Source organism: Psittacula echo, assembly GCF_963264785.1.
Source record: "Psittacula echo genome assembly, chromosome: 7".
Lineage (NCBI taxonomy): Eukaryota > Metazoa > Chordata > Aves > Psittaciformes > Psittacidae > Psittacula > Psittacula echo.
This window is the reverse complement of record NC_137740.1, coordinates 25,792,485-25,806,842: the sequence shown is the minus strand read 5'-3', so window position 1 is coordinate 25,806,842 and position 14,358 is coordinate 25,792,485. Positions and strand designations below refer to the sequence as shown.

Genomic DNA, 14,358 nt, shown 5'->3' with positions numbered 1-14,358 from the left:
TGACTATTCTACAATTCTATGATTTATCAGGCCTGAAGAATCTGGACTGAGGAAGGAATCAGTGGCCAGGCCTGACCTTTGCCACCTTTGTATAATCCTGCCTCTTTCCTCACAGGCTACTGCCTTGCCCCATAACAGTGACGTGAACTGTGACAGATCTAACTCAGTAAAGTGGGTGATTTTTCTCTTGTTAGATAATCTCACCAGATCTCAGTCTCTACCAATGTAAAAGACAGGGGACATGTGAAAGCAGGGGGGTAGGGAGGGGAAAGAAAAGGGAGACACAGGGATACAATGTCCCACCAGAAAAGGAGAGGTGGGTCAACACTACCCAGATCTACGGAAGAAGACTGAAATCTACCAGGCAAGTTCAGAAAAAATTAAAATGAAGTCAATTAAGAGTTTCTGATGGAAAAACTTATTTTGTGAATTTGCTGAAGATGCAAAGAATTGTTACAGTGGATCTCTGGGGCACTTTGTTCCATTTATATCCTAATGATCTGGACTCTAGTCCTTAGCCAGCATCCTCTAAATGCTGCTATGATACCAAAGCCCATAGTAACCCTTAGGGATACAAAAGCAGTGAGAACTCTGCATGCAGCTTTGACTATTTAGCTCCAAATAGTCCCCTTCCTTCTCCAGACAAGGAGAAACCCTTTGGATCAAATTCTCAAGATGAGAGCACCTTCGCATTTCCTGAAAAAGGAACAGTGAGAGTACAAATATTCTAGACAGGAATTTATCTCAAAGAGAATTAACAGGCCAGGCTGAAGTAAAAACGTTCACTGGTAATTAAAGCAAGGGGAAATGCTTTGTTCAGCATGTTTCTGCCAAAGCACAAGTAATTCAGCCTGCCTTAAAGCAGTCTCCTTTCCTGTGCTTTTGCTCTTGGCACACCTCTTTTTAATTGAGTGCTTTTAAGATTTCATTTAGCATCTCTGTTTTACTGGGTGAAGTAATATTTTATTTCACTTCTGTAATACCAAATAGGTTCATTGCTGTAAGAACTAAGAACAACAATTAGACATAAGTAGTACTTTGAAAATCTGTGGACTGAATTTATAGCAACAGATCTTAATCTTTGCTTTATTTCCTTTATATGTTTTCAAAGGACATTACTTTCATGTAACAAAAATGTCATCGTCACTCTGTACCACTCTTCCAGAAAATCAAAGCTCTGGTGAGAATGTTTGTTTTGGCCATGAAACCTACTGTGGCACACAAAATTCACAACAATGGTCCAAGTACTCAGGTTTTCTGATAAAATGCAGACCTAGGGGCATCTTTCTTTTCAAGCATCCAGAAACTCTAGCTCCCTGGCTACCCTTAGTACAATACCAAACACTGTATGTACGCTGTAGATTTAATACAGACATGATGGAGTTGTCCACAAATGTTTGAAAATATGAGAACTACAGAAGTGCTGGTCATCAGCTCAACACAGTTAAGCTTCTGAACTATTTTTCTCCATTGATACATAGTTGAATCACTCCCTCCTGCATAACTTTTCTCTCCTGACCTTGCAATTTACTCTTTCAAATTCACAGAAGATTTAGGAAATCAGTATCAATGCAGGGAAAGGAAAGCTTTTTAGAATCATTTGCCTACTCAGATTAAAATAATCTGCAAGCCTTTCACACAGAACCACATTTCAAATCCTGGCAAATTACAACTTGCTCATATCCATGTAACAGCAACGTCAAAGAAAATACTTACCTGCCTTTTATTATCCACTTAAGATTTATTAAAGAAAATCTTACGGCATTTTAAGAACCTCACAGGACCTGGATTTACAAGCTCTCAATTACACAAATTCAGAAAAAAGACTCTGTATGAGCCAGAACCTTTACTGTAAAGAACTGTAATGCTTGCATGCCACTCATTTTTAGATTGCTTTCAAAGCCTTTAACTCAGCTCTACAACAGAACATTTATTTTCCTGTGGCTGAATTGTGAAAAAGCCTCATAAAATGGAAACAAGGACTTGGAATCTTATGTTTGTTTCTCCTTTTATTCTAACTGTACTTACAAATGGCTTAGTAACACACAATGGCTTAACTTACGACTTTAATAACGATGGCCACAATGTAACACAGCAACTGCACAGCAGATATGCCTAGTTTTACTTGAGAATCATTTGGCTTTTTACCTCACTCATCCCCACTCATCTTCCATATGCCCCTCCTACAAATGACAGCTTTTTATTTATCAGAATTATTTCTCTTATGGTACTTTGGTTAATCCAGTACACGCTAAAATGTTGTCTCAAACCCCATTGGATGAGGTCAGTAACTGGCTTACCGATACATCTCGTGCGAAACACACTCATAAAGCTCCTCAGCAGTGAATTTCATACTGTTATTTACCTAAAACAAAGAACAAAGAATTAACATAGTAATTTACCAAGTATCACATATAGATTAAAATTATACAGCTGGTGTAACAGATGTGGTTAACATATTATCTAACAGGCTCTCAAGTTGAGACACTACACAAAAGTCCTGCTATGTATTATAAAATCTAATATTACGAACATAATCGCATATAATGGGTGTGATAGATATTACTCCAGCTCCATTTTCTAACTATTCTGCAGGAATCTAAAAGACCTTAAATAAATAAATAATTCTTTTCCCCTTCCTAATTTACCCTATAGCATATTAAGTAAATTCTGACTTGTGTTAATTCCATAAATATAAGTACATGCCCAAACCCCAAATATATTTTCCTGTGTAGGAGAGGACCGCAAATATGAATACATAATATACTGAATAGAAAAATACCTCTATTCTACTGCAAACATTCATTTCAATTTCTCTTCTTAAAATCTTTAAGCACAGATTAGTTAAAATTTCATGAATAACTGGTAATTTCGATTTATATTTTTTCCTCTGAACTGCAGCCAATATTTTCCACAGAACTACTTAATGCAGTGTGCTCTCTCTCTTCTTGAAGTGACTAGATTAGGGATGTTTTGATGACTCCAGCTTCGCGGCTTTTTACTCTCAACAGCGAGTCATTCAGAAGAAATGAGCGCTCAGAAAGTCACGCAAGCGACTCAAATACCAGTACAGATTCAAATACCTTTTGGTAGGTGCCAACCAAAAACTGTGTTTTTATGTCCAATGCGTAATAAATGAGAGCAAATCTTCAAAATTCAAGCTTAGTGGAAACACAATGATGAGACACCCAAGCTCATAACTACTTTAAATAAAAAACTATAACTTAAGTGTATCTGACAAAACTTGAAGAAAACTTCATACCTCATTGCTTATAAGGAAGTTATAGAGGGCCCAAATATCTTGGAAACTACTGGTTGGGGTCAAAATTCTGAAAAATAAAAGGTTTGGGGTATTTTAAGCAAGTATAAAAGAATTCTATGGCAGAGGTAAAAACAGTCAGAAATGCTTCATGGGAAAAAAAACCCCAACTAATTACTTTCTTTAAACAAAAAGTAAATTATGATCATTGAAGAATTTTCCCTTCCACCTATCCCTTTCCACTCCTCTAAAAGAATTAAATGAGCTTATTATATCTGGGAGGACTTTCTATGAGGGTTTTTCCTAATTAAAAATTCAACTGATGTTTTTATGACCAATTTCTCCATACAGACAGGAAGAAAACCAGCAATAATTAAAAGCCTTTTGTTTCACATAAGCAAAGCCTGCTGTATTGATGTGGAACGACAGAAAAGTGGCTCGCAACACAAAACTTTCCCACACTAGCTAAAGCTTTAACTCATTCCCTTCAGTATTTTGATGTGCAGCTCAAATGCTACAATTTACATACCATTTTTGCTACTTCTAATAATAACCAATTCCCACCCACTGAGAGGTGAAAGTGGGATTTGACAGTTGAAGAGAGGTGTCTTTATGAAGAACCCAGTATCATGTGAAATACTGCTATTTTATTTAGCCACAAATGCACACAGCGGTCAGCGACATCTCAGCCTTCCCCAAAATGTAGTCCTCGTTCACCATATTAAACCCGAGACACCACCCAAAGAAAAAAGCATCAGCTTTGGTGTCTCTGTAAGGCGTTGTGAAGTTCTGAGACATGTACACTCTTTTCTGCAAGGCTTCATAAGTGACCCAATAAGGAAATTATTCTCTCAAGAATTAATTATCCCAATCTATTCCAGCAGATGTGATTCAGTTATACCTCAGCATAACTTCATTTGCATACACTATGAAAAAAAGAACCCCCCAAACATTCAAAATGTACATTAGAATCTATATTAAAAACAAGTAACACTTTACATATATTAAAAAATAATGATAAAATGCTGCCTTAAGTTTTAAGTGTAATTAAAGACTAAGAAAATTATTGGATTTGGATTGGGGGGTGTGTGTGTGAGGGGAATAATCTAATAATTTTTTTGGGAAGCTCTATTTACTTTCCTATAGGAAAGTACCCACATTCTCCCTACCCTCCCCTTTACAAACTGTAAGTCTTCATAAATGAATTAATTACGAATTGGAAAACAAAACAAAATGCAAACAAACCCACACAAAAAACCCCAACATAAAACCCCAGAAAACTAACAGAATAAGTTAAAAATCCCAGTTAAAAAAGAAAAAGGCACTGTCTTTTAAACAGGCTGGAAGACTGACACACCACAGGTTTTATCATAACTAGTAAGTCCACTGCTTATTTTCATCATGATTTTACATAGGAATCACTGTTACAAAAATCAGTCCCACATTCTTTCCCCCTTCATAAGAACATGCACTCGGAACTTTTTTTCTTAAACTAAAACACTTAACCTGCCAACTAAAAATCAGCAAGAGAACCAACTGGCCACTTTTCCTATAAATACCTCGAAGCCTTCAACCGCTGCCTCAGTGAGAAAGCCATCAACTTTGACAGCATAAAACCCCAGCAGAGACAATCTGGCAAATATCCTTTGAAATGCTGGGAATCTTGGCAGCTTGAACTGCATCACAGCTAAGATTCCCACTGACCAGCTCCGTGTAGCCATTAGCCAGCAACCCTGTCTGTATGTGACAATACATCAGCTTTAGCTATCAGACCAGTCATCCGCAACACAAACGAGTATACCTAAGCCTGGGAAAGTGAGATTGCTATTGCTGATGATTTTTGTATCACTATTTCATGCCTTCCACTTTATGAAAAAGGAGGAAAACTTGCACACTTGTTTTAATAAAACTGAATGCAGAACCATAAAGAACATTAAAGGTAAGATATTACTTTACTGATGCCCATTACATGTTGCTACACAATATGCCAGGGCAAAATATGTTCATCACTGTATTTTTCCTGATGTGCACATACGCAAGACTGCTGGATATGTAAGAGTGCTGCCGTAGTTGAGCAGCATAGTTGGGAAACCGAGCCAGGTTAAGTTTTCTATAGGAAGGATGGAGAGTGAGGGGAATGAGCAGCTGGTGAGAGAAGGACCTGTATTAATTATGGGCTTCTGGATTTTGTTGACGGAAAACGTACATGCAAGCTACAAAAAGGTGAAGAAAGAGACTGAGTGCAAAGGCAGGATTAAATTGTGCTGCCCTTCTCTTTGACTATAGGGCATCTCCACATGGCTACTTCTCTGTTCACCTGACTTCTAACCTTCCAGGAGAGAGAAGTGGCTAGAAACTTCAAGTTTCACTCCATAGTTCTTAGCAAGGCTACATTTAAAGAAAACTAATTTGAAAGCAATTTTCAAAGCATATTAGACTATAAATCTAAGGTCATATTTAGACCCCTGGTTTTGCACAGATCTTTAAATGTACTGTATGAAAGCAGCCATATGCTATCTACGTGTTCGTTCCCTTAACACCATGAAAGCACCAGCACTGCACATGCTCTATTTGATCTTTTCTCACTAAAGGGAGCACTTTTCAATACTAGAGAACCGGAATCTTGACACCAGTTAGGATGCTGCAGACTTAAAAAATATTCCATTGAATTTTCCTAAACAATGCACCTTAGATACTCAATAAGGTACCCTTCTCCACTCTTCTTATTCATTTTTCATCAGGGCATCAAATTGAAAAATCATACTTATTTTTCTACTGATGATCAAAGCATATTAGCAAACAGCTAACAATACTGGTTGAGCTCACTGTAAGTTAGCAGACCTCAGGTGGATGTACAAACCAGCTGTGCTTTTGGTTCTTTGGGAAACGAACAAACAAAAACTGAAGTAAAATAAGCATACAAGTAACAATGTTAAATCCTGTGACTTATTTCATGGTGTTTGCTGGGATTATGACAACAATTGCTTCTGCGTAACATGAAATGAGAAGTCTTGACGTTTGACTCAAAGTATTCCAATATTTTCAAATAAAAGACATGCTGTTTTCAAGGAAGAACCACTGCTACACATGGAGTACTGAAAAGAAGCTGGTTGAACGAAAAGCTTGCACCATAACTTCCCCCACAAATTCTTAACAGGTCAGCATTCATAAAGCATGCTTATTGCCGTTTTCAACTAAATAGGAAGTGGAAGACAAGCTCCACTCTTCAAATATACTTTTCTGCAGAAATCTGCAACACATTTCTGTTTGCAAAGAAATGACTTCACACCGCCACTGCTGTCTACTGGTTTTAATAATTTTGTGTTCCTTTCTTCTCCAGTAGCCACAATTCTGTGTTATGTGAAACAGAAATTTTAAGAGATTATGTACATTGGGAAATCCGGACGTGATTGCACGCACATCAACTCTGCATTCACCACTTCATTAAATCAAGTTGATCTCATTTTCACCAAAGTTTCTTAGTGAAATCCAGTCTGCCTCAGCTATAGAACTATGACAAAAGAACACCCTCTAATAATACATGAAGCAAATGGGCTCTTACGTAAATGCTCCTAATGAGTAATGTAAATCTCAGTATTGTGACCACTGCAATATTAGCCATTGCTTTTTCTTCTCTCAAAACATGACATCAAAAGGATTTCAAAAGCAGAGAGCAGAAAACCACTTTGCCTAGCTGTTGTGGTTTAAGCCCAGGCCGTAAATTAGAACCACGCAGTCTACTTCCCCCCCACCTTTTTTCCCCCCACTCCTGGAGGGACGGGGAGGAGAATCGAAAGAATGCAGCTCCCACGGGTTGAGATAAGAACAGTTTAGTAACTAAGGTGTAATACAAACCACTACTGCTACCACCAATAATAATAATGATAAAGGAAATAACAAGGAAGAGAATACAACCGCTCACCAACTGGTACCTCACCCCCACCCCGCAGTGATCTAGCCCTTCCGGGAACTCTCAGTTCTACATCCTGGGCATGACGTGCTGTGGTATGGAATACCTCTTTGGTTAGTTTGGGTCAGGTGTCCTGTCCCTGCTTCCTCCCGGCTTCTCCTCCTCCCTGGCAGAGCATGAGACTCACAAAGTCCTTGGTCAGTCTAAACATCGGTGTTATCAGCTCTGTTCCCAGGCTGAAAGTCAAAAACACAGTGCTGCAACAGCTACTAAGAAGGAGAAAAACTGACTGCTACTGCTGAACCCAGGACACTAGCCTACCAGCACAGCCATGCAAAACCAAACTACAAAACGACTCCATGTTATGTACTTCAACGCTGATTTAATCCAAACATCACGCACTGAGCAGGTGTTGGCAAGGATGCTGGCTGACATGAAATCTGAATTACCACTAAAATGCAATTTGTTGATCAACCTAAACCTATAGCATGGTTCCAAGCAGTTTTCTTAAAATCTTTAGCATGAGGTATTGAAGAGCGTGTCATAGAAAGACACAAAAAGTTACTATGGGTATCAATGGCTACACAACAGAGCTTAAGTATTGTTCTTGGGACAGAAGGGACAATGGATAGAGTCAGACTTAATCACTTTGATCTCATAAGCAGTAGAGCTTTCCAAACCACTCAGAATGGTTCTTTACCTACTGTCCTGTTACTAATTGGATGCTTAAATGCATGTATGGAGAGTAATACATGATAAAAAAATGGAAATTAATAGGAAATAGCTTATGATGTGATTCCTCACTTGTGCATTGAGAAGAACTAGGAAACAAACAAAGCTTATTCAGAAAGGATCAAAAAAATAACTTATAAAATAGAAGGGAAAAAAAAAAACCCTCAACTTGCAAGACAATCTGGCAGTGAAAGCAGGTCAGCCTGCCAGCTGCTCACAAACACTAAAATCCTGGGCAATGACAAGTAAAGCATATGGATAAAAGTCCTATGAGACTATGTGATAATCACAAATCTGGGCAAACCCCTGTACCTCAGCATTTGCCACTGAGCCATTCCTCTTTAACAGTTCTATGTAATTGCCTGTGGCATAAGACTAGTAAGACTGTCATAAAGCATTAACCAACTCAACAAATCCATGTAGATAATCAAAAAGGCATATGGCTTAACTGTATAAAAGTCAATTCAACCTGTTAAAAACCCTATTTAACCTCACTGTCAGAATATCAGGAAGCAAAAAAGATGAGAAATGGAAAACCAACCTTCTATGTAGCTTACTAACAAATTCTCATGACACTGCACTGCAATAAGGGACTCAAACTGGCGTTACAACGATCGATACATGCCGGAGTGTTTTTTCAACATCAACCTATTGGGGAATAAGGGATTTTTTTCCAAAATGAAGTCAAGCTCATGCTTTCTTCTATTGTGGAAGTACTTCAGATGTCAGATCCTAGTGCTGCTTTGTCTAGATGCCTATTCTCTAGCTTTACAAGGTCAGAAAGGACTGTAGCTTTTATAACACTAACTCATTTATTCAAACTTTTCTGCTTTTTGGGATGGTTTAAAGGCAACAAGGCTTAAGCAGCTGCCACAGCATCACCTCTGCCCTGCACCTTGCTAAGTGCTGGCCAATTTCAGCTGTATTTGACAGAGGCAGAGTACTTGAAACTTTTACACTTCTTACAGCTTTCATTAAAATAGGAGGAAGTGTGAAGGACAAATTTCGGCCCTGGCAGCAGAGAAGGCTGTAGGCAAGATTAAATATAAAAGGAGATGGCAAAGAATCCATGTAGGAAAGGAAATGCTAGAACTAGGAGAAAACCTTTTGTCAGATACTACACATGTTCAACTTTGTCAGACATGATAATTAAACTAAAGGATACAATACTACAGAAAGATGAGCTCTGAAACTGCTATTACTGATGTAAACTGGTTGATTTCTTAGTAACTAAGAGGATGTTTCTGTATCAGTGCTGACACCTGGGAATGGACATTTCTACACACAACACTTCTCCACAAGATGCTTTACGGCTCATCTAACCGTAATCCTGCTCTCAGTAGTGCCAGTCTGTGTGGTTAAAAAGCTCCATGGACACCGTAAAACCTCCTCTTGCTCACAATTCACAAGTTACACAAATTATCTTACACATCCTGTTCAGGGATCAGAAGATAGCTGATGGGTAGGTAGCACTGTCAGCCATATCTACCCCTAAGAAAAGGAAGAGTGAACCATGGTCCATGCTGTATAATGATTCAATGTGGTATTTCCAACAGTCAATTACTCATTCATATCAAATTGTTTACTATGGGACACTGCACAAAGCCCAGCACTTTGAGGTTGAAATTTACATGTGAAGTAATTTAACTGTTCTTCTTTAGTGGGTCAAGAACATTTCAGGTTTTACCTAAGTAAATAAAAAAATAAAAATCAAACAACTACTGATAGGAGAGTCTGATACTTTTTGAACTAGGAGTTAAACTCCATTTTATTTCCAGAAGGAGACTGCATGTGGAAGTAGAGCTCTTAATCTAGACTTTATGAAAGGAATTACTAAATGCCACGGCAGTCTGAGAGAAGGAAGACAATTCTCTAACTAGACACCATGAAAATAAAATATTAGTTCCTTTACTGATCACCTGAATAAACAAAGAAGAAACAGTTTCTCTGCATCAGTAGAATTCTGTTTTTAAATTAGTAAAACTGTAAAGCTGATTTTAAATTATTTAATCCCAAAATATTCAATTTAGTGATCGGTTCTGGTACAGTAATGCTTTCCTGCACTACTGAGATCTTATAGGATAGTTTTAATACAGGTGATGCTGTATTAGTACAAATATTTAAAAGTATTGTAACTAAGAATACATGCGGTAAATTGTGAGTGATTTTAAAGTTGGCTTGTGAACAATTATTTCTGACAGCAGATGAAAAAAACCAAACTATAAATAGCTATCAATTCACCGAAGACTAAACTTTCTTTTTCTTTTCTGTTAACAAGGATTTCTTATCTAAAAGTAACTTGAGCAGGAAACATGACAACACATATAATTCCCTAGGGGTGCACCCAGACCTTTCAATCAGAAGTTATATTTACCCAAGCGAAGACAGAGGCTGGTTACACACAGTTCATAACCACACTAGTTATTGTCTTCATTTTAGAGCTGAAATAATGTAAAACATTTATGGCATGCAGTATTCTGCAGTATAAATACCATTCTGCTACCAATGTTGTTAAAGGAAGAAGCAAAGATAATAGTATGACAAAAATACAAAAATAGGGTAAGACGCAAAAAGCCATTAATAAGACTTTTTCCACAAAATAGCTTTTTTAAATTATTAATTTTTTTTTTACTATCTATATTTGTCATAAACATGGTCTCTGACAGAGGCTCGATGACCAGATTTGTCATAAACATGTCTCTAGTCATGAAGAACTGCTGCATTAGTTTCACTGGCAGTACCACTAACGTAGGTTTGTTGGGGTTTTTTTAATGAGGAAAGGTGTTATTACACACATTTATCTCAAAAACTGTGATTGTGCTTTTCTAACAATCTGGAAATCTGAATTTTTAATGCAGTTGCACTTTCAATGTAACTGATTTGTAAAACTTCCAAACTTTCACAAATCAGTTTCTCTCTCCTTTGCTCTGGACAGCAAGGAATAGAAGGTAGAACAAAAAACAGTTTTATTTTATCACCAAAAGCTGTATTACATCCAAATATTCCAGCTAGAGCTTCTTCACTACTTTTTCTCCAGATACCTCCTTTTCTGCAATCATACCATTAGACTGACTATAAGCCACTGGAAGGTACTTTTCCAAAATTCAAGAAAAATAAGTATACTGTAAGTTCAGTTTTAGAAAAGCTGAATAACTCAGGCAAAACGAGCCTCACCCTTCCTTTTGAGAATGTCAGACTTGTTTAAATACTCTGTAATACATACAAACCTACAATGATTCATAAATATGACTTCTGACTCTCGGAAAACCTACCCGGAAGTCTGGAAGCTAAATATCTACACTCAAGACGAAACCAGAAGGGTACGTGTTACAGTCTCTTTGAATTCCTTGCTCCACGATGCCACCTACTGCAAATCTGAGGAACAAACTCGAGGCAGGCATTTCCAAATGCAACCGTGCAGGAAAATTACTCCACTCTGAGAATCCTCCTGGATGCCTAAATAATATATTTCAGTTTACGGGTACAAAAGAAAACTTTAAAGAGTACTAAAGGAGTTTTTAAAGCTATTTCATCAGTGTTACTGAGTGTCATGGGAATCACGTGGAACAGAAAATAGTCTCTCCATTTCAAATAATGTCACTTGACAGAATCCTGTTTAGCTTTGATCCAGGTATTCTAATGGCTCTTATCAATAATATATATCTTTTGTACAATAAATTTCTCCAATATTTTTACTTTTACAGAACTCTTGCTTAAGGTGAAATACAGGAGTTAAGTGGCTTTCACCAAAAAGAAATACAAAATGTCTTCTGGTATCACCACCATTTCTCTTTGAAATGATTTATCCCACTATTAGTGTACTGTACAGAAAATAATCAGACCTAGAACGCAGGCTATAATGCTACTGATGCAGGGATGGTCTTTTATGCCTTTTTTTAATTACTGACAATCATGCAACCACACATAATAAATTGTAGTTTGGCATCAAAAGATTTCAGTGACTTTTATGACTTTAGGTGACTCTTACTATTGCTAGCTGCTCTGAGGAGCTTAAATGCTTACCTACTAATTCCTTCACGGATATCATTAACAGCTGACATCAGTTTCTGCAGACCTAAAAGAGCTTCTTCAAATGAAGACTTTGCAGTGACAGTTAACGTGCCAGGGCTCAACTTTTGGAAGATTTCAATACTAATATTAAAAAGAAACAAAGACATTGAAAAGCTATTAATAAAAATTATCAAAATACAGAGAAACCCAGTATCTACTGTATGCACTGTATTTTGACTATTAAAAAAACCCTCCAAGGTCAAATGTAAATGTATAATAAAACCACATTATCTAAAATAGTCTTATAATAAATGGTAGAAAGACCACACCCTACAACTGTACTTCTCTGTTTAAAATTTTCCTTAAATTCTAAAAATTTTTCCTATTCTGTAACAGTATTTTACCTCTGACTTATCATTAAACTTCACTTCAGAACGAAAGTCTTAAGGCACAACCTGCATACAACTAACTTTGCCTCTTTTAGAAGTGTTAGGTTAAAGCAACAAAGTTTCCATCAGTTTTTCAAGCAGCTTCATTTTCCAGATTTACTCGAATGGTCTTGACACCTTCCCTGCAATGGTTACACTGGGAGGATGAGCTCCAGTGCACTCATGAAGGATTATGCCCACAGGTGCAAGGTAAGTAGTACTTTCTTGACATGAGCAAGAAGAGTGTGAAGTGACCTCTGATTCTAAAATTTTATCCTCTTTTCACAGTATGGTCCTTAACAGGTAGTAAGAGCCAACAGTTCAGTCGCCTTTTCATTATAAAGTGGTACACTTGAAAGAGCTGTTCCTCAATGCCTATATGAAACCTTCAAATTCACAGTTAGTATTCCAGTAATAGACCACATTAAGACTGATCTGTGCCATACAGCTGACCCAAACACCACACCAAGCTGACATCAATTCAGATTTATTTGCACTGGTGTAAGCCAAGATGCTGGTGCAACTGTATAGTACATTCAAATGCCAGTGTAGAAATGGCATTGGTAGAGTTATTACCACTGTTTATTAGGCGAGTCTGTAACAGACGACTAAAAACAGAGCTCCTCTGTGAACCCAGCCCCTCCTTCAAAAAGATTTCAGATTAAGACTACAAAAAGAAAACACAGTATCTATTCAGATTTTGTGAGAGTATCCAAAAGTATGGCATCTCAGTGATTTTCAAGCAGATTTTTCAAAAATAGCCAAAATAAAAATAATAGTAAATCATCTACAGTTTAATTTCCTGCAATTTCAAGTTTATATGAGAAAGGAAATTCATCACTAGATTCTGCATGTGGATTTTATAGAGTGAAAGATTTTGCTTAACAAGAAAATATACTGTATATCAAATTGATTAGTTTTTTTTAAAAAAGTAAACTATTTTGCATAAGCTACTATACCTTGACAGGACTCGGAAAGAAAATAACCACAAGAAAAACTTAGAGCTTGAATGCCTCTTTATCAATAAAGATGAGATTTCCATAGATGAGCCATTTGTGGCTCTTACAGAGTTTTCAACACCATCCTCTCAGGTAACTTATTTCAGCCACTGTCCAGAAAAAGAGCAGTAGACTAGACAAAACACTGGCTGTATCCACACAACAATTTGCATGCTCCTAACTCCTTTGTGTGACAAGATGAATGATTTTTTTTTTTTTTTTTTTATAATTTTGATTAATTACATTACTAACAGCATCTTCTCTAAAACGGGGGGGGAAAAAAAGGCAATTTCTAAAGTGTGCTTTTTTTAAAATTATCTAAGGTTACATACAAGTTTCAACTTCTTCAGCATAACATACCTGTACAAGTTTATTGTATTCCATACACCTTCAAGGACTGACCAGATTTCCTGGTGCCTGCTTTCTTGAGATGCATGAAACCTTGGAAGTAACTTTTTTTCTTCAGAGCTTTGTAGATTTGGTGTCATTGCTTCCATTTTTTCACATACAGCATTTTCTGAAAGAACCATGATGTCTTCTGATAAATCCTGCTCACTGTCTGACCTCACCTTATAAAACAGTTTAGCAAATAAATAATGAATGCATTTGGCTCCCAATTTAAGAGAACTTGAACACTTCTACATCTTTTTTAAAGCAATGCTCAAGAAAGCAAGACTGAACTCTTCTCGGCATAACCATCTTTACTAAAAGATGGTTATGCCAAGAAGATATGGTCTCTGCATCTAAAGCATCTTTCAGTCTTTCACTAAGTCCTTCTTCTATATGTACATATTGGTATTTATACAGATAGGAAACTGAAGCAAAGGGAAACCCTATGCCAAAGGTTCCCAGGCATGGCAAGCAGGCATAAACAAGAATTGCTTCTTACTCTACTCTGTATCACACAACATTTTCCTCTGCAACAGCACAAAGTATTTACAGTATGTTATCATTTGGTAAACTGGTTCAGAAAATTTGTCCAGCTTAAACAGATCTGGCACAACCTAGGCTGTATAAGAG

General features: G+C 37.1%; 1 protein-coding gene across 7 annotated transcripts in view; it reads right to left on the bottom strand.

The window, feature by feature from the left end:
• The window catches only part of SWT1 (SWT1 RNA endoribonuclease homolog), a 36,808-nt gene that overhangs the window by 4,371 nt on the left and 18,079 nt on the right, over window positions 1-14,358 (bottom strand). For 6 of the 7 annotated variants that reach the window (XM_080622883.1, XM_080622881.1, XM_080622879.1 and 3 more), the window contains 4 exons: window positions 13,699-13,907; window positions 11,925-12,053; window positions 3,263-3,329; window positions 2,301-2,365 (listed from right to left, as the gene is read on the bottom strand). In XM_080622883.1, the coding sequence (XP_080479009.1) occupies window positions 2,301-2,365; window positions 3,263-3,329; window positions 11,925-12,053; window positions 13,699-13,907 (470 nt within the window). Of the gene's footprint in view, window positions 1-2,300; window positions 2,366-3,262; window positions 3,330-11,173; window positions 11,358-11,924; window positions 12,054-13,698; window positions 13,908-14,358 lie in introns of those variants that run through there. The other variant, XR_013957379.1, reaches the window with a different exon arrangement.